We start from the raw sequence: 24,570 nt of genomic DNA, 5'->3' as shown, positions 1-24,570 counted from the left end.
AATCATTACTCATGTTTCGCACAATGTTTTATTCTCATTAGGAAACAGCTGCACTAGACGGAAACACAGTGACAAACTTGACTTCTTCATTCTGACCAGACTGGACGTAAAAATTAGTGAATTGATTCAGTTCCAATCACAGACAAACTTTTTATCATCCCTCAACGTTTTGCACGGCGTCCACCGCCTGAAGGCGGGAAACAGACGCATCTAATTAACCAGCTCAGAAAACTGACAACCAGGCTTTTTTCTCACGACTCCCGAGGTTTTTTAGCTCCAGTTCCTTCTTTCTTCTTCTTAAAGTTACCACACAGGTGAATCTCAGAATTACGCCCCCAAAACAATTCTCTCCAGAAGCTCCACATTAAAGGAAGTAAAAAAAAAAAAAATGTCTGCGAGTCATACTTTGTGTAGCTTCAAAGTTTAAAAGGCGGCAGAGGAGTCTGTTCGGTAACCTGAAGTCAACTTTTCTGATTTGGTGCTGCAGTTTTTCTGGTGGAGGAAGTGAATTCCTGCTGTGAGGCAAATCTTTAATTGGCAACCGGTTCTGTGTGTGTGGAACATCTCGTCATCAGAAATTTGTGCATGGTTTTCTAATGCTGTCTTTTTTTTTAATGTTCACCTTTTTAAGCATCGCAAGCGTTATTGTTGCTCTCTGTTCACATTTCTGCAGCTGTATTTAATTGACTCGCACTTTATTATTACGTTAGTGAACTTTTTTTGAAGACCGTGTTTATTTATTTTATAGATAGTTTTTTATTGAGTTTAAACTAACAGAATAACATACAATACCCCCCCACCACAGACAGCTGTATAGCACACACACATCAAAAGAGAGAGAGAAAATAAAAAAATTTTAAATAAATAAATGAGTAAATAAATATAAAAATAAATAAATTAGTAAATAAAACTAAAAAAAATAAATACATATAAAAATAAATAAATGAGTAAATAAAACCAAATAAATGGTAAAAATAAAAAAAAATAAAAAACTTCAGATTGAATAACGGTAATAAAGCAAAAAATAATTAATTAAAGAGGATGAGGTTAAACCAATTGCTTTTATATGATATCTTTGTTTCCCTCTTTGGCCAGCAGATGGCGGTGTCGTACAGCTTTTACAAACCAGCAGCTGTAACTCGAGGTGGAGAAAACACACACACATCCACGCTCGTGTACGCGCCGTCCATTAGACACAGGACGCACTGAAAGGCAAACCTGTGTGCAGTTATACACACACACATGCTCACACACACACACACACACACACACACACACACACACAGAAAGCGGTCATTAAGAAGAGGTGGCACCCGGGCCGGACTGTCTGGGAGAAGACAATGATTAATGAATCCACTGCATTTCCTCACTGTCCTGCCTCTCTGCCTTTCTGTTTTTCCTCCTTTTCTCCCTCTTTCTCATCCCTCCTTCTTTCTTTTCTTCTACCCCCCCGCTCACATCCACTTCTTTATCTCCCTCTTTCTTTTTCCTTTCATCGGCTGCCTTCACTTTCTGACCCACCTCTGTCATCACTCCTCCTCGGTCCCCGTCATCTCCCGCTCCTCTCACCTTTTCTTTTTTTTTTTCCCCCTTCCCTCCCTCACCCCTCATCTGTCTATCACTTTCATCTTCACCCGCCTCTCCCATCTCCCCTCCTCCCCTCCTCCTCGTCCTCTGGCAGTGTCACAAGTGTAAGTCAGCACCGAGCATCATTAGGCTTCAGAGGGAGCGTCTGAGAGAAAGTGTAACCAGGAAATGAACAGAGGGGAGTGGAAGCGGTGTGTAAAATATGAGATAAAAGTTTTTAATGACCACTTGGAGAGGCAGGTTTGCAGCAATTAGCTGCCAGAGATGAGATAAGAGTTGACCTTCTACTTTCTTGTTGCCTCCTCATAGCAGCCCCTCTTCCTATCACTGTTTCTCTTGTTCTTTTCTGTTCTTTTTTTTTTCTTTCTTCCGGGCCTGTGTTCTCCGGTCTGCTGCTGACCCCCCCCCCCCCTTTATCTCTGTAACTTCTCAATTGGGTGTTTTTCTCTGAAGCATTATTGGCTTGTTTTTAATCGCAACACCAGTAGAGATATTTAGAAAATACAGTAAACAATAAAGCAGCTGATGTTTGTCACCTGCTGATTATTACTAGTGATGTCAGAGCTCCCCGGCAGACAAACTGTTTACACACGAGCTCAAACTTATCTCACCATTTCCTACTAGTGCAGTTCTGTGTTGATTACAGGCTGATTATATATCTGGAATAGGGGCAACACACACAGACATGTTGGTTCGTTGGCTCCGCAGAAACAATGTGAAGTAAATAATAAAAACCGGTGATGCTTCATACAGTTCATTGAATCACACCAGGTGGGGAAAACAAACGCAGGTAAAGTGAAAAACTGGCAAATCCAAGGATGATGTCATTCGTTTTTTTTAATTCAGTAAACAGTTTGTGATGTTTTTGTCTGTATTTTACTCTTTCTTCCTCTGTTGTCGATTTTGTTCTTCTCTACACTTTTACTTTGTTCGTTCGTTCCTTCCATTTTTCTCGCCCTCGCCCAGGAGGTCATGTTTGTGGTTCAGTAGTCTTTGACTCTCTCTCTCCTTTGGTTCTTTGCCAACCGTTTTCACCAAACTTTATTAGAAAAGTTTAGTGTTCTTGGTGCCAGTGGATCCATTATGTGGCCGTTTATAACAGCCTTACGTTATATACATATAAATATATATATATGTGTATATATGTGTATATATATATATGTATAATCTGGCCTCCTTAACTCGAGACACCATTGGCCACACACAGTTTGTAGTGAAGAGAGAACTGTAGAGGTCTGTGTGGAGATAATCCATCTCCGTGTGCTTTCTAGTTCTTCGTTGTGTCTTTGCTTCCTCCAGTTTTTCTCTCGCTGCTCTCAGCACTACTCGTGGTCTCGGGGGTTTTACAGTTCCAGATGATGGCACGTTTTCTCAGGCTTTTGAAGCCCCCCCTCCCCTCCTGCTCAGGCTTTGTTTGTTGTGTTGTGTTTCTTCTGGGGGGGAGGGGGGCTGCTCGGATGATGTAATCCCTGCCTGTTTTTAATAAGATTTTCTATGCACCTGAATTAATCTGTATGCATCACGCTGGTCTAATAAAAGGGCGCTTTTAAATTCAATAAACTCTAATTTCCTTTGGCCTCGCACACCGTTTGGCTCGCTCTCTCTCTCTCTCCGTCTCCCCTCTTCTCTCTTCCCTCGCTCCATCTCACCTGCAGAATTAAAAGTGCTTCGCTTTTTTGGCATCAAAGTGAAAAGCCAAACTTGCCAAAGCATCAAAAACTTTTTAAGTGATCAAGTTTTATCTTTCTGCATGAGCGTGCCGCATTAATCAGACCCGTCTCTCCTCCTTCTCCTTTTGTCTCAGGGTCCGACTCGTGGCAGGTGGTGTCCGCCGGAGGCGCCGTGGTCCAGGGAGGCTACGGCCACAGCAGCGTGCACGACGAGGCCAGCGGCTGCGTGTTCGTTCACGGGGGATACAAGGCGCTCAGCAACAACAAGTACGGTCTGGTGGACCACATGTACCGCTACCACATCCACACGAGGACATGGTGAGAGCGCAGACTAATGTCACCCTATGAAAATGTATCTGTAATACATATCGATGCCCTGCAGGGACACTGCAACCTGCCAGCATGGAGAAAAAAAGGAGAAAGCATTCGCATCCATAGTGACCGCTCGGTATCAGCTGCCAGCTTCAATTTAATCCGTTCTGTAAACCATTTGTCTTGTCCAGCGCCGCAGGGAGCTGGAGCCAATCCCATGATGCTCTAGGTCATAGGCAGGGCGCACCGTGGTCACATGGCTGACACACATTTAGTCACATAAACACATTCACAACTTTTTAATTCATTGTGTAGAACTGTGAATATTTACCTTTTTCTCAGTTTCCAACGTTTTTCAATATTTAATATAAATCTTTCTGCTTTTACTCTTCCTCTACTTTCTAGTTTCTACTTTCATCCCAGATGATCATTCACTTCTGATTAACTCTACTATGTTTACGTAAATGTATCAGTAATTTCTTTAGAGGAACTTTTTCTTCACGTAAGTTTATTCACTTTAAATTAGTGATGATGATGATTTAACTTTTAACTTTAACAAAACAGATGCTCCAAACCTCAGAAAGACCAAAATGTGATACCGTGAGTGTTCATTTTTAGTCAGAAAGAGGAGAGGAGGGTGAGAATAGAAGGATCTGACAGGAGGTTTGACCTCTGATGACCCCGGGCAGATGGATGGGTGAAAGAGGATGCTCTGCTCCATCAGTCTGTCCTTTTCAGTTCAGCGTACGTGCACACGCTCGCATCACATCCACGACGCGCACACGCTCGACCCGCCGTGTCTGCGTGGCTCTCGCTCTCCAGCTGGAATTCGTCGCCGGGAGTCGGGTGTCGCTCGGCTTTTGAGATTCCCAGACGGAAACTTTTCTGGGAATTCCAGTTATTCTGTCCGAGCTCCCGACCGGCGTGACGATCGTCTCCGCTCCGTCAGCGTTAACTACTGCTCATGTTCTGATGACTTGACGGGTTCGGATTCAGAGCAGTTACTGTGGATTACAATCCAATAATCCATATATCAAGTATATTCCAGATCCTTTACAGTCAGCTACAGCTAACTGCAGTGCTCATACCGCCACAGCCTCACTGGAAGTAAGGTATCGAGAGATTTATTGAGGAGCTGATGATGTCATGTTCAGTTTCTGAAGGTTAAAGGTTCCTGGTTTTTACAGACGGTGATGGTGATCGGTGAAAGTGTTGTTTTACTTTTCCCTCAGCGTCAGAGGCTCAGCTTGTTCCTCTAACAACTGTCTCTGCAGTTAATGAAGAGGCCACAGATAGCCACCACAGTTGGTCTCCACTATGTGACCTTTGACCTCAGAGAGGTCACACGCAGCAGACTGAGACCTCCTACGACGTCTATGTTGTGTGTGTGTGTGTGTGTGTGTGTGTGTGTGTGTGTGTGTGTTGCTCCCATGAAAGAACAGTTGGTATGAAGGGCAGTCACCACGGGCCAGGTCACACACTCTGACAGACTCCATCAATAACATGGCACCATGGAAATAATGCCACACACACACACACACACACACACACACACAGCTGAGAAATTCAACCTTTCCTAATATCGCTCATGCTGCAGAGTTGCACGCTCTTCTCTGTGCCTTTGTCACTTCTGATGTTTGTGTGTGTGTGTGTGTGTGTGTCTGTGTGTGTGTGTGTGTGTGTGTGTGTGTGTGCAGGTTAATCCTCAGGGAGAGTGGCTTGGCGCGGTACCTCCACTCTGCGGTGCTGCTGAGCGGGGCCATTCTGGTTTTTGGTGGAAACACTCACAATGACACGTCGCTAAGCAACGGAGCCAAGTGCTTTTCTGCCGACTTCCTGGCGTATGACATAGGTAAGAACAAGTCACAAGTAATCTCACACACACACACACACACACACACACACACACACACACACACACACACACACAGTCCTGAAACTGTCCTCACTGACTCATCTTATGGATGGTATCCATGAAAGATCCCTCATCTGAATTTGGAGCGACTAGTTCCCCTCTCGCTGCAGCCGCAGGGAGCTGATGAACTGCTTCCTAACACCCTCAGTGTCGGTGACGGCCTCTACTTCCTTACAGATGAACCACGCTGTGTTTAACACGTGATCAGGTCCTGGTTTTTATATATTTTATATTACTACATAAAGTATTTAGTTGTGATAATAGAGGAACACACACCCTGCTAAACCAAGACACTCAGAGCCGGAGGCAATATTGTTTTCTGGTTGTCCCGTCTCTCCCAATCTCGTGGACACGATATCTCGGTAACGCCTCGACGGAACTTTTTCAAATTTGGCTCAAACTTTCACTAGGACTCAAGGACGAACTGTTTAGATTTTGATGATCAAAGGTCAAAGGTCACGGACGTGGTGACCCCAAAAAAAGGCGGTTTTGGCCTCACTCGTTAAAGGGAATTTATTCAAATTTGGTAAAGTTGTTCACCTGGACTCAAGGACAAACTGCTTACACTTTGGTGGTCAAAGGTCAAAGGTCACGGTCACGGAGACCTCAGAAAGCACTTATTAGCCACTGTTCAAGACTTCACACAACAATTATGACCAAATTTCATGAGTGGAGCAGGGAAACGATCACGAGGAGGTGATTCTGGTTTGTTCTTATTAATCATTCAGAGTTCCTCCTTACACACAGAGACACACATGAAAACTAATGTTGTGATTTTACTGATTTCCTGCTGTGAATCAGCATTGTGCAGCAGCAGCAGCAGCATTTGATTGGTGCATACTGTAGAGAGATAAAGAGAATAAGAGAAACTTACATTAGAAAAAAAAAGAAACCCAGAGCGTGTTAGCATGTGGAGAAGTTAGTATAGGTAGAGTACGGATGATTAAAGATCCCATTACAGGCTACCCAGTTGCGCCGTAGACCAGATGGCGCGAGGCTGTTTCCACCCCACGACAGGGACGGGGAAAATGAAGGGATGACGGGAGCGCTGGGGGAGAGGAAAAGAGGGATTACAACAACTCTTCACATGAGAGAAACAACGGGGAGCGGAGAGATTAACAGAAAGAAAGACAGATGGATGTATAGGCATGTAGAAAAGGCGCTGTATGGTGCAGGGGGGGCGGCTCAGCGGGTGAAGCTGCCGCCATGTCCTTATAACATTGTGGTGAAGTCGGACGGTTAATTGTATTTTATGTTTAGATGGTGACGGTCAGAGAGAAAGTCTTTCATACTGAAATGGTTAGTAGATCAATCCCTTTCTCCTCTTACACAGAGTTAATCTTCAAGAAACTTTGATAAGTGATTAATTAATCATTTATTACGCAAAAATATTCCACGTGTTCCTTGTTTTCTGGTTCTTCGGATTGTGAATATGAGCTGCTTCTCTCCGCTTTGTAGAATTATCTTTGGGTCCTTTTTCATTTCCTCCAGAGTTTGTCTGGGTTGTTTGTGTCTGCCACCGGTCTCTGGGGTGGTTTTTCAATATGTCACCGACACCCAAGGAGATCCAGGCGGAATCACGATCACGTGGCGCGTCACAATAATCGCCGGAGAAAAAAATGTGTTTTTGAGGAGAAGGAGAAAGCGGCGCGTGAAATGCAGAGAAAATGACACGTATTACTGCTGGTTTTTCGTACAGATTTCTAGTTATCGCTGCCGTTTCCGCTGGTCTTTCTTTTTTAGGTTGAGTGCCCTCTGGGTTCGGTGTAATTATCCTTTAAGTTCGGCGCAGTCAGGGCAGGTTTCCAGCCTTATGATGTCATCACCTCAGGTTCTTGTGATGACCTTAGTCACAGCTGCAGCGTCCTTCAACCCAAAGTGATACTGCACGAAGAACTGGGCTCAGGTGTCGTCCAGGCCACATTCACCCATTCACACACACACACACACACACACACACACACACACACACACACACACACACACACACACACACACACATACACATACATCACACACACCATACACTGATGAAACAGCCATTAAGGGCCAATTTCTGGTTCAGTATCTTTGTCCAGAGACACTTAAACAAGCGGTCTGGAGGAGCCGGGGGTGGAAGTTCTCCATCGTCTTGGTCGCGTAGCTGGTTAAATGAATGAACTCAGTCTGCTGAAGAAAACCTTGAGACGTGGTTAAAAGCTGCAGGAAAAGCCAAACCTTGAGTTATACATTTTTGTTTGAAAACAAAAAAAGAAGAAGTATTTTTTGTATTTCTGGCGTTATTCCCCCTTCCCCCCTTTTTTTTTTTCTCCTCTTCTTCTTCTTCTTTCATCTTTTGTGTCACTCTCTGCTGTAAATTACGTAATAAAGGGTAGAAAATACCGGGGAGGATATTGGTGAGATAAAGGAGTGGATGCAAGGAAGCAGATGAAATAAGAGAGACGAGCACTGAGGAAAGGAGAGACGGATATTCACAGAGCGGGAGAGAAATAAAGAGTAAATGAAGGAGGGATTTAGGGAGAGAAAAGGAAGCACCGAGGACGGAGGAAGAGAATTACCTAAAGACAATAAAGGTATGCCAGGATAACACAGATAATAAGCCTGTGAATAAAAGGCAAATTCAAAGGTAATAAACAATAAAGCATTTGTTTACAGAGCGTCCCAGTCTTAATGAAGTTGGAAACAGCCTAGTGTTGAATGCTGTGCTTTATTTATTTATTTATTTATTTATTTATTTATTTATTTTTACATTTTGTTTTTTTTTCTTAGCCCATCAACACTGGCAATAAATGTGTGTATTTACATGTCCCTCAACTCCGCGCAAGCACACCCCTGTCTTTATAAATATCATCATTTATTCATTACCGCTCGCATCTGCAGATCTGCAAAACTTTATCGTTCCACCAGCTCTCTCACATACTGCAGAGACAGGGGGGGGGGGGCAGTGATGGCTGAGAAAAACAAAGGGAGGAAACTAGATGAAGGCGGGGGGGGGACGCTACGGCGAGAGATGCTGTTCAGTCTGACCTGGAAGCTGGAAAACGATTTCTGGTGCTCGTGTATTTGAAAATGAAGCTTTTGACAACGAGGAAGCAAGTTTTTATATTCAGCTGCTCTGTAACCTGCACCAACAAGTGCACACTACAGTTTTGCCCTTAGTTATTTTGGTGCAGAGTCAGGTTAGCTGATTCCCACTGCCTCCAGTCTTTGTGCTACTTCCTGTCTTCTTACAGCCGTGAGATTCTTTTGACATGAGAATTAAAAAGTAAGCGACGGGTCTCCGGTGATCACGGGGGTTAAACACCTCCGTCTCCGTGGCGGCCACGTCTACGACTCAGGGCCACGACCTGTTGGCCGTCAGGTGTCGTGGAGGACGCCGTCACAGTCACGGCTCTATAACCAGACCGATGTGCGGCGTGTGTCAGCGCCACTGAACGGTCTCCTCTAACCCGGAGAGGGATTATGTGGAATTAGACTCATCTGCTTTGCCTGCGCGGTGACTTGAAAACACCCAGGGTTATGATGATCTTAAGAAAGGGGTTTAAACCTGAGCCCCCCCCCCCCACGAGAAATGTCTCCCAGCTTTTCCTTTTTCCTGTTTTTCTCTCGTTCATTTTGCTGCTTCTCCTCCACGACTGCAGCTGCACAACTTTCACCTTCTTTCACCTTGTTTTCTTGCATCTTTTATTTTCACAATTTGTCTTTTTATCCCCCCAACAACAACAACAACAACAAAAAAGTCAATTCAAGAAAGTGATTATCTGAGTCTTTCTTCTATAACTAGTTTTTTCCCTGCACAATTTTCATTAGTAGAGAACATTGCTTTTCATTTTCATTTACTTGTAGATATTAAATTTATGTTTTAGGATCGCGCGGCTGTCGCACTGACATCTCCAACAGGAAACTAGATGCTTTAACTTGTTAAAGCAGTTAAAGAAAAAACAACAACAACAACAACGGTGCAGAAATGTTCTCTCTCTTGTTTGCAATGAGAAAAGATTGAACTAGTTTCAAGCTGGGACACGGTTTCATAGACTTCACCCAGTTAATGTGACACATACAAATGTGCTCGTGCTTTAGCGTTCAGATTTTTTGTTTAATTTTCAGCTAGCTGGAAATTTTGGACTAATTTGCGTGTGAAACTTAATAACTGTTCCTGGTAAAGATTTTGTAACTCGGTACTAATGAGAGGGAAATTGAGAAATCGCTCGCTTGGTACAGTTTTTTGGGGGGGGGGTTTATCTCGGAGTCAGGGGGAAGATAGAACAGACTTGTTGGTTGGACGTTCCCGCATAAGCAGCTATTAATCTCCAGACTGCAGAAATTCAAATGTTCTTGATTCTTAAACGGAAATTGTCTTAAGTAAAAAGAATTTGAGCTTTTCAAGCAGCAGCAGTAGCAGCTGTAGACTCTATATCCAGACTTTACAGTGTTTGGAGATGTTCTCTCCTCCCCTCCCCCCTCTGCCCTCCCTCGTCTCTCCAGGACATAATTAATTAGTTCCACCTGTGGAAGTCACTTCTCTCCACCCCCCCTCCCCCCTTTTTATTTTTGTGTCTTCATTTGCCATCCTGCGTTCCTCGCTGCCTCCTCGCTCGCTGTGAGCAGAAGGGTTTCGAGTGCTAATTTGTTTTTGTTTTGCTGCGCTAACCTTGGAGGGGAGACGCAGCGTTATTAGCTTCTCCTGCTCTTCTGCTGCCACACATTAGATTCAGGTCGACACGGAAGGCACTTTTCATTTGGATTTAACCCCCACCCCCCCCCCACCCCGCCCCCCCACCCCCCCCCCCACCCTGCCCCCCTCACACTTCTAATTAGATTTGGGGGGGAAAATGAACTCTGATTAAAATCGTGGTCCTTTCCAACTTGACACACCACAGGCACACACCCACACACTGTCTGTTGCACACAAACACACAACTGACACACCTGACACACACACACACACACACACACACACACACACACACGGTCACATGGCACGGCCCGTTGAAAGGCCCAGGGCAGGCTGGGAGCTTGTTTGGAAGATGTAGGAGCTGTGATATATTGGAGGAGAAGACAGTGGCTGCCGTTCAAACCTCCTCCTCCTCCTCCTCCTCCTCCCACCCTTCTTCATCAGGACCTCCATTAGTGCTGATCGGATCAAACTGTCAATCAGCCCGTCCTGCCTGCCTGCTCCGATCTAGACTCATGATTTCTCTCTCTGTCCCACCATGCATTATTAACACAGATTTTCTCATATCCTGAGAGGAAATTAAAATCTGTGTTGATGTGTCTGTCCCTATGAACGTGTGTGTGTGTGTGTGTATGTGTGTGTGTGTGTGTGTGTCTGTGTGTGTGTGTCTGTGTGTGTGTGTCTGTGTGTGTGTGTGTTGTGGCTGATAAGTATCTGTTGAGCCTGCAGTTGTTTGGTGGACAGGTTGGCGGCGTCAGTCTCAGGATGTGATCAGGAGTCACTGAGGCTGATTCCTTTTATGGCAGAAGTTTTTAGCTGTGGATGGAGTTTGGAGTTCAGGTGTTGAGCGGGAGACGATCCATGTGTCCGAATCACAAAGTTCACAAAGGCGCCTTTTTTACTTTTAGCAAACAGGTGTTTTAACGTTTAAACGAACAAAAACACTGAAACTTGTTTCATCAGTGTTATCGGCCGTCAATCAAATCAAATCAGGTGTAGTTATAAAACACATTTAAAACAACCCGTTGACCAAAGTGCTGTGCAGTAAAATACAAACAAATACCACGACGTACTAACGGCTAAAAGGAAACTGTCTCACTGACAGACGGGGAACAGCTTGAAATAAAAAGACAAGAAATTACTTTATTTATTTACAGAGGAAAAGTGTCACGACTGTGCTGAACTACAAACTAGGAATCTGTTCACTGAATAATATTTGAACTGTCTCTAAACTAATTCATGAAATCTTTTATTCAGTGTTAATAAACAATTCAAAAATGACTGAAATACTTAAGGTTAAGATTTGGGAAAGATCAAGATGTGGTTTAAGAAAATTAAACATTAACTGTTGTAATGTAACAGGATTTTTACACATGGCAGAAATGCATCTTCTATTTTAATGTGATTATTTATTCTTTTCTTTTCTCTAAAACGGCCACGAACTGCAAAATATAAAACCCTCAGATCATTTAAACTCAGAGCACATGATGTTGGCAGAATTAAAAATAGAACTTCAAATAAAAAAAAAAAAAAAAAGATATGATATGTTGTGAAAATCAATTTTCAGATGCATTTTGAAAAACAGTTTAGTTGCCAAACTTCCAGCTAAAATGACGGGGACTGTTTTTTTTTCGGGGGAAGTAACTCGGTCGTGTGACTTCCCAGAAGCACCTGAGCTAATTTTAGAGCTCCGGAGTCTCAAGTGCCAGAAGTGAAAAATATTTAAACTGTTAGCGCCACATATGGATTTTAGCTGACGGATAGCGGAGCCCACCTGCTGACTGATGAGTACCTGAGCAGAGGCGTCAATTTGATGCAGGAGCCTTTACAGGTTATAAGAAAGTACAGCTGACGGAACATCTGTGTCCATGCGAGAGATATTAAATATTCAAATCCCCAGACCGACGTGTCAGCGTGTCTAATGCTAATTTATACAACTCTGAATGTATTTCTACACAATGGCAAAGACTTATTAACAATAATGTTCATGCATTTCAACTACAGTTAGAAAAAACAACAAAAACAATCAAAGCATCAAACCTGTAAGATTTACCTCGCCTGCTCCTGTCCGTACGACGTGTCCGGTGTTTGCTACAGGTGACACCTGTCGAATGACGCTTCCTGCACTGAATGTGAAGCAGCGCTATAGCTAGCGGTCTGTTAGCCTAGCTTGGCATAAAAATTAGAAGCCGCTGTTTCCCAGCACAATATGGAGGGTGTGTTCATTTTCACAGGTACGGTCAGAGCAGTCGAACCGCAGCCTGACAAGCTGAACTGAGGGAATAAACATCCCTCGTTCACACCAGCTGCAGCATCACCAGGCTTCAGTTTAGCATTAGTCTCGTTTGGCACGTTAATACGCCTGACCTTTGACCCCTGCTAGTGATGAACTCATTGCTCTTGGTGCTGATTAGGACGACCCCTCTCCCTCTGTCCTCCACCGCATCCCTCGCTCTTAAACAAGGGGCTCCCAATTAGCGCGGCGCTTAACGAGGTCGTTAGCAACCTGGCGTCCGCGAGTCCCCGGCTCCACCGGCTGATATCCGTTAGCGCTCAGGGAACGCTCATCTGGCTAAGTGGGACATTTACACTAACCCAACACAGACACACACACACACACACACACACACACACACACACACACACACACACAGAGTCATTTAGATATTAATGTAATGGAAGCACGTAGGCGTCATTAAAACATTAAAGAGTTGTAAAATCTAAACAGTAAAATACACAGAGCTGATGATAGAGAGAAGAGAGAGAGAGACTTCAAGATGAGATTTTATGAAGTCATCTTCCCTGTCTTTTCCTTATCACCATCATTTTATGTGAAAAGGTAAAGATAATGATCTCTTATTCCTTGTGACGACATGAGGGGAGCGGCTCAGCTGCTTATTAACGTAGGCGCTCCTCACTCCAAGAATGACACAAAGGAAGAAAAGTGGTTGAAATGAAAGATGAAAATATCGAATCCCTGCGGCGGTGAACCGTTACATGACGTTTGCGTGTGGTATTAGGATGTCCACTTATATGTGGCCGTATCTGCAAATGTTAAAAAGTAGAAAAGACTGAGTCATTATTTACAGTCGATGTTTACCGGCTGTAATCTGTCATTTCCACTGAACTGGCATTAAACCTTTCAACTCCATTACTAGAGGCAAGAGGAAACACAGTTTTATCACTTTTTAACTGAATTCAAAATGGCAACCAAGATTCTTCCAGCTTGCATCTTTATTAAATCACAAGTGGCTCATAAACGTCTGAAAGAAGAAATACTGAAAGAGGCTTCTTCTAAAATGAAATGTCCGGACACGGCAAATATAGTTCTAATCACAAGTGTAAAAAAACAAACTGCAACTGGCGAAACTAAACTAAACTGTTAAACACATGATGAAACAATAGATCTACAGCTACAGACTCGCCTCAGCGTTTCCTTGTGTTGAAACACCTTAAAGTGTCGTCGACTGAATAAATACATTTTTAATAAAAGCGTCAGAGAAGCTGCATCGACTCCCCTCTGTCTCTGCTTCTCACTGACTGTAGTTTCTCATCTCACACCCAGAAACACACACACACACACACACACACACACTCAGCACAGACAGCTATAACAGAAATGTATGTGTGTGTGTGTCTGTGTGTGTGTGTGTCCTCAGCCTGTGACGAGTGGACGGTCCTCCCCAGACCAGGGCTGCACCGCGACGTCAACCGCTTTGGACACTCGGCTGTGGTGAGCAACGGGTGAGTTCCTTCCTTCCTTTTCGTCACTGCCCGACTTCGTCCGACCTCTGACCTCTATAGAACATCTGAGTGCAAGAGAGTTAATGCGTCGCTTGAGGACACGTCAGCGGTGTCATTTCAGTCTCTGCTAAATAATCTGCTAAACTACTATAGTTATATTTTATGCAAATAAAACCCGTATATTCACAGCGCATTATTCCTCGGTACATTTTTACATTTTCCTTGATGTCTTCCTGCGGTGTCCTCTAAGTTTTCAGAGAGTCTCTGTCGACTTTCTTCTCCGTCCTTCTCTTCCTCAGTTGTAGACGGTTGTTTAGGGATTGATGTCTTTATCTCAGTGTTATATTTAGTTTTAGTTTACACTTCTCTTCTCCCTCTGCTGGATTCTCTGAAGCTCTCTGCTTCACAAACTGTGTCTCTGCCGCTTCATCTCTTGTCTGTATGTGGACGTTTCTTCTGCTTGACGCTCAGTACTTTCCCTACACGTCTATGTATAGATACAGTGTGTGTGTGTGTATATATATATATATATATATATATATATATATATATATATATATATATATATATATGCACCATGTATTTCTCTCTAATACTTTTCCCATTTTTGAATCTGTATCTCTGGGTTTTGCTTCATTCACACAGAAAAGTTAGTCGAAGCAGTTCCTCCAGCCTTGTGTTGTGGTTTCTAAAATAACACAGTGTTTGAATGGCTGCATTGTCTCCTGGCAAACCGTTCAGACTGCGGCATTCAAAGAGAGAAACCTGCGTGGAACTGTGAGAGAAGGAAACAGCTGTTGTTGACGCACCTTGAATTCCTCAGCCGATGTTCTCTTGTGTATTTTATTTTATTTTTTCTTCACCTCATGAAAAACCTGAAGATAACTCGACATCACGTCGAGGGTTTCTCGGAGCTTCTGCACTGTAGTCTGATAAAAGATGTTTTTTCTCTCACTCCAGTCAGACTACGGGACGTTTTATAGGTCGGTGAAACACCAACGACATGAAATGTAAAGAATGCTCTTATTTATCATTGTTTATGGGGATGTGGAAGGAGGTTACTAATATGTCAAAAATAAACCTTTAGAAAGATATTTTTATTTAATATTTTTATATCCACTGGATCAAAAGAGTCTAAATTTATACATATATTACCAGGAAAGCTTCTTATTGCTCTGAGCTGGGCAGACTGGGAAAAATAAGTGGTGATGCTGGGAATCCTCTCATGGATTAATGTAAATGTAAACAAGATATATCGACTTTATAAGGGGTGAAATGTCTGATGTCTAAAATTCATACATTAAATAACTTAAATAAATATAAAAAAATCTTCCCATATTCTGAAATTGTGATGTTTTATATGCTCTTCAAAACTGTATGAAGGACAAAAGGCCTGTTTGGTGGGAAAACTGAATGACAACAAATACTCCGACTTAAAAAGGTTGGGAGAGTTCGATGGTGATCCAGAGGAACTCGGCGCTGACCCCTTTAACGCCATTTTCCCACCAAAAAGTCAGCTTTGAGCACGTAAATGTCAGCTTTGAGCTTCACACGTCCGGCTTTAAACAACACCCCCCCAGGTTTTTCCTGTTTTCTTATCGTTTCTCTAACTGTCTTCATCTCTGTTGGTGTTTTCTTCTTTGTCTCTATAAAACAAAACTTCCCCCTTCCCACAGCCGTGTTAATCCTCCCTGTGTCTTCTTCAGCTCCATGTTCATCTTTGGAGGTTTTTCGGGCCTCCTCTTGAACGACGTGCTGGCCTACACCCCTCCGTCCTGCCCCGCCTTTTCCAGCCCAGCTCTGTGCGCCGCTGCCGGGCCGGGCCTTCGCTGCCACTGGGTCCAGAGTAGATGTGTCCCCTGGGAGGCGAAACCACCTGAGGAGATTCTGCCGGCGCCGCTTTGCCCCGCGCGACCCGGTGCGTCACCCCGGGGCTGCCGTCTGCCCGGCTCATTCTTTGCCATTTCATCCGTGTCTGTGACTTTTTCTTTCTTTCTTTCTTCCTTTCTTTGTCATGTCAACATTTTGTCTGAAACGCACAGCGCAGTCACACAGGACTGCTGCTCCCAAAAGACCCATTCTTTTTCTCCACGAGAATTATAATTATTCTCAAGTATTTGGCTTCTGAGGTTAGTTTGCATAACATAATTATGGGAACAGAAGGTCAATGCTGCAACAATTACCTCATTTTAAAGTAATTAGGATTGGTCCAATCCCTCCTCCTCCTCCTCCTCCTCCTCCTCCTCCTCCTCCTCCTCCTCCTCCTCCTCCTCTCACTCCCCCTCATCTGTTTCTGCCAGATGTAGATGCAGCAGTGTTTCCAGGTATTCTGCTTCAGGCTGCTCACTGCAGGTTTAGATTGAAAGCAATTATGATAATGGTTGTTCTGTCAGTTTTAAGTACAACAATACTACTCATAGATTGAATAAATTAAAGGGCCGTACTCATGGTTTTTGCATGTGAAAGCCTGTTTGCTGCAGATCACATGTATTTTTTCTTTTGAATTCACTTTTTATTGCTTTTCTAAAAAGAAAAAGGGAAAAAGAAATAATCTGCAAGGACAAGTAAAGCCGATACTCATGAGAAATATATGGCAAACATAATATATAACCATCTCCCCCACATACTGATAACTCCAGCTCACATGCATTTTTATTTAAACTGCATATTTTGGACTTTTTATCGACTATTTAAATCGTCCATTGGTGTCCATTCATTACCGTATACTTGCATACACTATCTGTGTATGTGTGTGTGTGATATTAAAGACCTGCCTCAGCTCTGTGTCATGTAAGAAAAAAATAACTGATGACATGCAAATCTGGTCGTTGGTTTTTCTTCTTTGTGGAAATAAATGGAAACCAACAGGTGAGGCTTTTAGACGCCGCTGTGTATCCATCAAAATCAGATTAACATTTATTCTACAAATAAAAGATATAAAAGAAATAAAAGCAGCATGACATAAATTCCCTGCCCATGTGTAAAACACCTGTTAATCACACAGAAATCACATTAGGTCACACTTCATAAAAGCGTTTTTGCTCGTTCACGGACGCCACGTGAGTCCGTCTGTTCCAGTTTCCTTCATGACGTTTCAGACTGACTTTACTCAACGCTTTTATAACCACAACACGATTACAAATGGTGGCAGAGCATATTTTCATTTAACACAGGAAGTGTGTGTGTGTGTGTCTCTCGTCTCTCGTCTCCTCCAGACAGTACAGACGAGCAGTGTTTCCGCTTCTCGGACTGCGCGAGCTGCACCGCCAACACCTGGGGCTGTCAGTGGTGTGAGGACAGGAAGTGCATCTCTGCATCCAGCAACTGCACCGTGGTGAGTCCTTTCACCGGGGCGTCCGTGAGAGCGAGCGCTCCACGCCGTTGGTTATTGTAGAACAAACTTTACCCGGGGGTTGGATTGTGAGGGGAGGTTTGCTGGAGTTGTGGTAGAGTTGTGTTTGAAATCAAAAGGGGTTCGTTCTACTCAGGGAGGCATGAACGTGCTCCGTAAATTACACTGCACTTCTGTCTGTTACGTTATAAAAGGCGACATTAGATGAGAGCCAGTGGAACAGAAAGGGAACGCTCTGTGTACAGGGTGAAACTTGGAGCCGATGGTTCCAGGAAGGTTTGGAAAAGCTTAAAGAAGTCGATATCTCAGCTATTCCTTCTTTTTTTAAATGAGCTCACTCATGGTCTTTGTGTGTGATTGTCCTCTAATTCAAACGCCCAAAAATTTTCGTCATCTAACTTCATCATCTTTTAACCTTTCAAGGATGTTGAAAAAATTAAAAGATTTAAAAGATAACATCAGATAATTCAAGATGTGCGAAGTTTGTATTAGTGAGTGTTTTTGTTCATTTTGTTTTCTCTCTGTCTCTCTCTCTGTTTTGACTCCCGACCCTGCTCTCTCTCCGTCTCTCTCTGTATGTGTCTGCATGTTGCTTTTGTGTGTGTGTGTGTGTGTGTGTACGTGTGCGTGTGCGTGCGTGCGTGTGCGTGTAGTTGACTCTGGAGCTGGCCCAGCAGCATGGCGGCGCTCTGTCTCTGTCTCCACCTCCATCCATGTTGTCTGAACATCAGCTGAGCTTGTGGAAACACGGAGCCAGGAGGAGGGGACATGTGTGTATTGTTTGACACTTGACACCTCTTGTTAGGCTGCGTCAGGTTGAGGTCAGAGGTCAGATACAGGTCAGAACAGACCCCGAGGTGATATGGAAATCGAGGGTGAAATCTAAAGCCACGTTCACATCTAACGCATGTGTTAGAATCTCAAACGGTAGAAAATGCACAAATGAGTGCAGTGAGAAAACGGCTAAAAATTATATTTAATTGTAATTAATCAAAAATCTGTTTGTGTTGCGTTGATCAGCAACAACAATCAAAACAGAGAAATCCAGCTCTGCACGAAAACGTTAATTTCATTAATATTAGTCTCTTCGACGTCTCGGTAAATCAGCTAAGAAACGGGGCCGAGGTAAAACATCTGCTTAGAGATTTTTCTGTGACTCGTTATGATCAGTTCACCTTGTCAGGATGAAGCGGCACGAAGCTGAATATAGATCTTCTTCGTTAGACGTTTGTCTTTGCTGAGGAGTAAGCGAGACGCACAAGGCGTCTACGGTAAACACAACTTTAGTAAAAAAGAAAAAGTCCTTCTCAATATAACGCCTCCCTCGTGTCAATGTTTTATCTTTTCACTCTGCGTGTCGTGTTCGGCTCGACCATCACTTTATTCATCTTCGGCCTTTTGTTGCACATTGTATTGATCTCTCCAAGTTTATTGCATCAGCAGTAGAAGAGGATGGAGTCGAACTGGTACTGATATTGTCTCCTCTCTCTCTGTGTGTGTGTGTGTGTGTGTGTGTGTGTGTGCGCGTGTGTGTGTGCGTGTGTGTGTGAAGTCGGTGAGAGACTCGACCAGGTGTAAGCGCAGGGAGGAGCAGGAGTGTTTCAGACTGGCCAACTGCAGGAGCTGCTCCCTCAACGTCCACTGTCAGTGGGAGCCGCAGCAGCAGGAGTGTCAAGCGCTGCCGAGTGAGGAGACACACACACACACACACACACACACACACACACACACCATCATGAATGCACACACAGCAGGAGCATGAAACGCATCTCCCTGCGTCATTGCAGAAGAAAACAACCCCCCCCCCCCCCATCTCAGGATATTTCTGAAGGACACTGCTCAAATTAAATTCATGAAAACTCATTTTATTCTGAGGAAATCTTTGGGAAGAGAAACTTAGTTTATAAGCTGCTTCCTGAGGCAACGGCATTATGCAGCAAAAATTAAAACACCTTGAGGATCTGCACACAGATACTTGCAAGCGTGCATAAATTGTACTTTCATAAAAAGCCGCGTGGATCCTTTTTTCGATTACGCGTGACACCGGACTGAACGCTGTTGATTGATACATTATTAAGAGTCTGGCGGAGTCGCCTTCGCAGTCATCATCTCCCAAGTAATTATACTTATTCCTTCAAAGTCGTTGAGGGGATGCTGTCCTCTTGTTGCACACACAAACACATACACACACATCACACACTCCGCTTCAGAGCAGTTGCATGTTCCCACGCTAAGTGGCTGCATATTATTAGTGGTCTTCACAAATAAACACCCTCATACATCCATGCAGGCATGTGCACATTCAGGATTAGCATACATTCATGAACGCACACTTCAGAGATGTGCTCTCCACACAGCTGCAAAGAGAACTAGGCCAATTAGAAGTGTTTACTGGATGTTCTGGATACAGATCTTTGGCTGACTAACAAAAAAAAAAACTAGAGTCCACAAAGTCCTCCTCCGTACTCTGGAGCTGCGCTCAGTGTGACTTTGGTGCTACCGTGACTTAGGGCAAAAGGAAATACCCGTGCCATTTGAATCCACATGTGATCCAGTTTCGCGGTGGTGGTGTCGCTAAAGGGCGAGCTAGCTGGTTCTGCTTGGAACTGGGAGTTTGCAGTAGCTTTAAGCAGAAGATGGTACTGCGTTTGCTCCCTTTCTTCTGTCCACATTAAAGCCCCGCAGCCTGGTACATCACCCCCCCCCCCCCCCCTCGGTTTGTTGTGTGCTGAGTTAAGGCGAGGTAGTACGAACATGGACAACTGCAGTATAATCCAAGAAAATGTGGTTTTGTTAACTAGTTGTTCTAAACTACTGCACGTCTAAAACTGAGCACAATTCTGTTACCACAACATTTTTCAGATGCTTCTACATTTAATACAATTTATTCATTAGGTTGTTTGTAACCTAGATCTGTAAAAACCAAAACCAAAAAACCAGTTTGACCCAAATCTGAGCTGCGATCCTATCGCGGAGTAATCACTGTATTCTGCAGATTAAAACTTCTGAACTGCTTCCTGACTCGTCGCCCGCTTCGCAGCTGTTAAAAATAAATCTACAATATTGTAGGATTATAATTTAGTGATATGCAGGGGGTGCCGCCATAAGCCCTGCACACTTCATGTATTATCCAAGTCCTGTCGACATCCATATGTGTCAAAACAAATACTGAAAACAGCTTGTACGTCTTTGATATTTCTGTTGATTGTTGATATTATTGATATGATATTTTATTTTTTTCTGATTCATTTCCTGCTGTTTATGAACTTGAGTACAGAGTCTCCCAGTATATCTTGTTTATTCTCGACAGCTGGGAAGTTAGAGACGACAATTTTTCCTCAGTTTTTCTTTTTAAACCTCATTGATTTGAAGAGGAGTTAAAAAATAAACACTGAGCTTCTGTTTTCTGTGTAAATCGGATTTGGGACAATGTTCGATAATATCAAATATCACGATATTTCCCACCATATGTGGTAAATAAAATCGTTTACACCTACATCATATATCACAATATCTGGGCTGGACTGTATCGAGATCACCCACGCCTCGTGTAAATCATAAGAACATAAAGTTTCTCTACTTTCCCGTGCTGTACAGTTGAGTCTATGGTTCAGCTCAAAAATCGCTGTGAGTCGTCGGCTGCACAGATGAAATGAATATCTCTTTGTGGGTTTCACAGTCCATTAGTGTGATAAGGCAAGAGACGAGGCTCCTGTGTTTTCCTGTGAAGATACATGTGCAGGAACAGTGAGGCTGAAATGAACTGAGCAGCTCCGCCGCCGTGGCAGCTGTGGCCTTTTCTTTAGACACCATGTTATGACTAATTATTCTAAATGGCCTGACGTGTTTATCTCTGCTTTCACACAAAGACCGTAACCTAATCTGTCTATTTATTTTTCTACTTTCTACTATTCCCCCTTCATCCGTCTTTCTCCTCCTCCTCCTCATTTTTTGGTTGATTATTGCTCATTTCTATCACACAGTGGTTGGGAGGGAAAAAATAAATAAAGAAAGCAGGTATTTTCTTTTATGTCGCATTAAAAGCTTGGTGATGGAAGCTATTATGGGCCTGTGAATGTAATCAGTCCTGGAGTCCTAAATAAACACCAGCGCTCAGTGGAGGCAGAATAACTTTTCCTTCCCCTTTCATCCTGGCAAATTGAACGGCCTCCCAACTACAACAGCGTCCCCCCGCGAGACGCTACCGAGTGACCCCGATGAGAACGGGGAGTGCACGTACGAGTCTTTATGGGTGAGCCGTCTGCCGGCCTTACTCACGCTTTGTTAATAGAACCCCTCCGTCATTACAGATAATCGCTTTTCTCCGTGCGGCGATCGGGTCGGAACGAAGCAGGAATGTGCTCTCAGATCAAAAAACAACATCGTATATCAACGGTTACATCAGCCTCTAAATACGGTCCGACAAGATCATGTGTAAACCTCATTAACGAGAGATATGTCTGCTGATTCTGGCAGCGCAGTTTAGTGCAGCAAATCAACTGTCTCCATGGAAACAGTACATTTTTACTGCTGTAAAATCTCTTTCACTGCTGCAAAAACATTTTCCTCAACTAAGGAGAAACTGTCAACTTAAGTGTTTTGTGCAAGTGTAGTAAAACTATGAAGATATTAGCATGATAACATTAGCAGTGTGCTGCAGCATCGTGACGGTGTCTCCACTTTAGCAAACTCGTCTCTTCACACACACACACGCACACACACACACACACACACACAACACGTGTTTTCTTGAACGTGAAATGACGACAAGGTTGCTCCCAGACTTTCACTGTGGTCTTTACTTGTGTTTATATGTGAATTCATGCTAATACAGATACAGTGAAGGTGTTGAAACTGTGTGTGTGTGTGTGTTTGTGTGTGTGTGTGTGTGTGTGTGTGTGTGCAGGCCAGCTGTGTGGAGAGGGCTGGCACCATGTCGAGGAGGCCTGCCTGAGGATCAACTCCAGCAGAGAGAGCTACGATAACGCCCAGCACTACTGTAAAAACCTGGGAGGAAATATTGCATCTTTGCTCACAGACAAACAAGTTAATTTTGTTCTGGAAGAGCTTCAGAAATACCAGCTGCAAGATAAGGTGGGTGGTGTTAAAAAAAAAAAGAAAGAATTAATTCATAACTAAAGGAGGTGACAGGATCCCTGTGTGCTAACAGCAGTGGTGAAAGCCTTTCATTATTTTCCACTCAGGCTTATGAAATTGCTGCGGCTGTTCATACTTGTCCATATAAGATAGAAAAACCACACGTCAACCACGATTGGTGAGATCACCCGATTTAATTAGAGCTGCAGAAGTAGTATGTAAGCGTCCTGACTGACTGTTTACCGGTGATTATTTAACCTTGTAAACATTAGAAAACCTGACGTCACACACACTAATGTCACTAATGTCAATTTTAACACAATACTCACATGCGTGTACGTGAGTTGCAGGAGTTATTGGTCGCTGTAACCCTTCCTCCTGGTCACACTGGCCATGAAGTGATCCTGTCCCAGTTCAACTCCAACTCTGGAGTAGCGTTGCAGCAACCGACCAGTAACTTAAAATGACCCATAAACCACTTTTTAAGACGCATTTTAGTTTAATTTAACTGGATTCAGTGTGTGAGTCATCGCACACCTGGATTTGAACGTATCAGAGAAACCTTACCTCTGTTCTTCCTGTTAAGCACTTAGAAAAGTGCTATATAAATAAAGTTAAATATTATTATTTCATACTCAAAATACTCACACTGACTCACTGCTGAAGCCTTGACTATATACGGTCTGTGAGCGCCGTATTAAAACAGTTAACGAGTCTCTCCTTTAATAAGGAAAGTGCCTGTATGTTATCAGGCTGGTAAACTAATGCAAATTCTTTACAGTTCCACATTTGTGGCAACACCACACACACACACCTGTAGGTACGGCCCAATCAAATCACTGTATCCGAGTGTAATCACAGCTTTCGGCTGCCTTTATCTTCCCTGTAGAGAATGAAGTGACACGTGGCTGATTGATGTGGACGAGCGGATTGATATGCAGCTCCCCGGAGTTCATTATATGACATAATGTACATAACACGGCTCCTGTGACAGTGTGATTTACCGTAAGATGCCAAGACAACGCGTTACCTCTGCATCATAAATCCGTAGTTACTTATGATTAGATGTCGGGGGAATGTGTGGTCTCAGGATCATAAAGATTGAGTTATTTAACATGAACGCATCACAACAACCAATCAAGGATGTGAAGAATCACAGCCGAGAAATTTGAAAGCACTCCTCATCGGGCTTTATGGGCTATTTAATATTCAGACTAATATCACAGCTCAAGACGTGTCAAGAAATATTTTAATTGCACCACAGAGTTTTTGATATCAGCAGGTAGAGGAGGGAAATTTCTCACCGGGATATTTATTTATTTTTAATTCCACCAAAAAATAAAATAAATAAAAAATAAAGTGTTAATCATTCGCTCTCCCTGAAGGCGCAGAAATCAGCTTCATCACTTTTCATCTTCGTAAAAAAAAAAAAAACAGCTGGCAGCCGGGAAACAGTCAGTCAGCTGAACGGATCGATCGCCTCTCCTCTCGTTGTGTTTATGGTGAAAATGTTATTTGAGAAGCTAACACACACACACACACACACACACACACACACACACACACACACACACACACACACACACACACAGAGTTTCTGATGAAATGTGCAGCAGCAGGAGAAAATGTGAGAAAATATTTGGAGACTGTTGAAAGAATGTGGTTAACGTCATTTCTTCTTTTGTCATTTCTTATTTTTCAAATCTGGTTTTTTGATGTTTATAGGTGACGAGTGCTGGTGACTCTCTCTCTCTCATTTACCACCTTAGCAAAAACAAAATAAAAATGTTTTCAAAGGGAGACGCCGACTAAAAGAGAGATACTCACGGATGACAGACATGCGGTTTCACGAGCTCTGCGTGATCCTTTAGTGTAAAAGTTTAACTCGACACCTTTCATGACAAACATGCAGCGCAAAAGTGCCTCACGCAGCAGGATGAAAACAGCCACGTTGTTTGCAACCGCGTCGATTCTCAGGTGGAGAGTGTTAAACGTGTCACCAAGGGAACGATGATCAGTAATCTGTGTTAGATTTTCTCTCTGGTCTAGAGCGCAAGTGGAAGAATTATTTCACTTCTGACGTCGTAGTCACATGGTTTGAAGGGAGATCCCAGGTCGTTTGAGCAGCTGCTTCTAGTAGAAAAACAAAGCATTCAGGACGGAGATGAGTTTTTGTGAAGACCGAGAACTGGTGATGGATTTAGAAGAAGAGAAACGA

General features: G+C 43.4%; 1 protein-coding gene across 4 annotated transcripts in view; it reads left to right on the top strand.

Annotated features, from left to right (window-relative positions):
• The window catches only part of atrnl1a (attractin-like 1a), a 219,055-nt gene that overhangs the window by 44,390 nt on the left and 150,095 nt on the right, over window positions 1–24,570 (top strand). For 3 of the 4 annotated variants that reach the window (XM_056394524.1, XM_056394522.1, XM_056394521.1), the window contains exons 9-16: window positions 3,392–3,575; window positions 5,267–5,421; window positions 13,819–13,903; window positions 15,610–15,821; window positions 17,119–17,237; window positions 17,909–18,025; window positions 18,808–18,940; window positions 22,162–22,349. In XM_056394524.1, the coding sequence (XP_056250499.1) occupies window positions 3,392–3,575; window positions 5,267–5,421; window positions 13,819–13,903; window positions 15,610–15,821; window positions 17,119–17,237; window positions 17,909–18,025; window positions 18,808–18,940; window positions 22,162–22,349 (1,193 nt within the window). The remainder of the gene's footprint in view (window positions 1–3,391; window positions 3,576–5,266; window positions 5,422–13,818; window positions 13,904–15,609; window positions 15,822–17,118; window positions 17,238–17,908; window positions 18,026–18,807; window positions 18,941–22,161; window positions 22,350–24,570) is intronic. The other variant, XM_056394523.1, reaches the window with a different exon arrangement.

Source organism: Seriola aureovittata, chromosome 14, assembly GCF_021018895.1.
Source record: "Seriola aureovittata isolate HTS-2021-v1 ecotype China chromosome 14, ASM2101889v1, whole genome shotgun sequence".
Taxonomy (NCBI): domain Eukaryota; kingdom Metazoa; phylum Chordata; class Actinopteri; order Carangiformes; family Carangidae; genus Seriola; species Seriola aureovittata.
The sequence above is the reverse complement of the archived record's forward strand: the minus strand, read 5'-3'. Positions and strand labels throughout refer to the sequence as shown.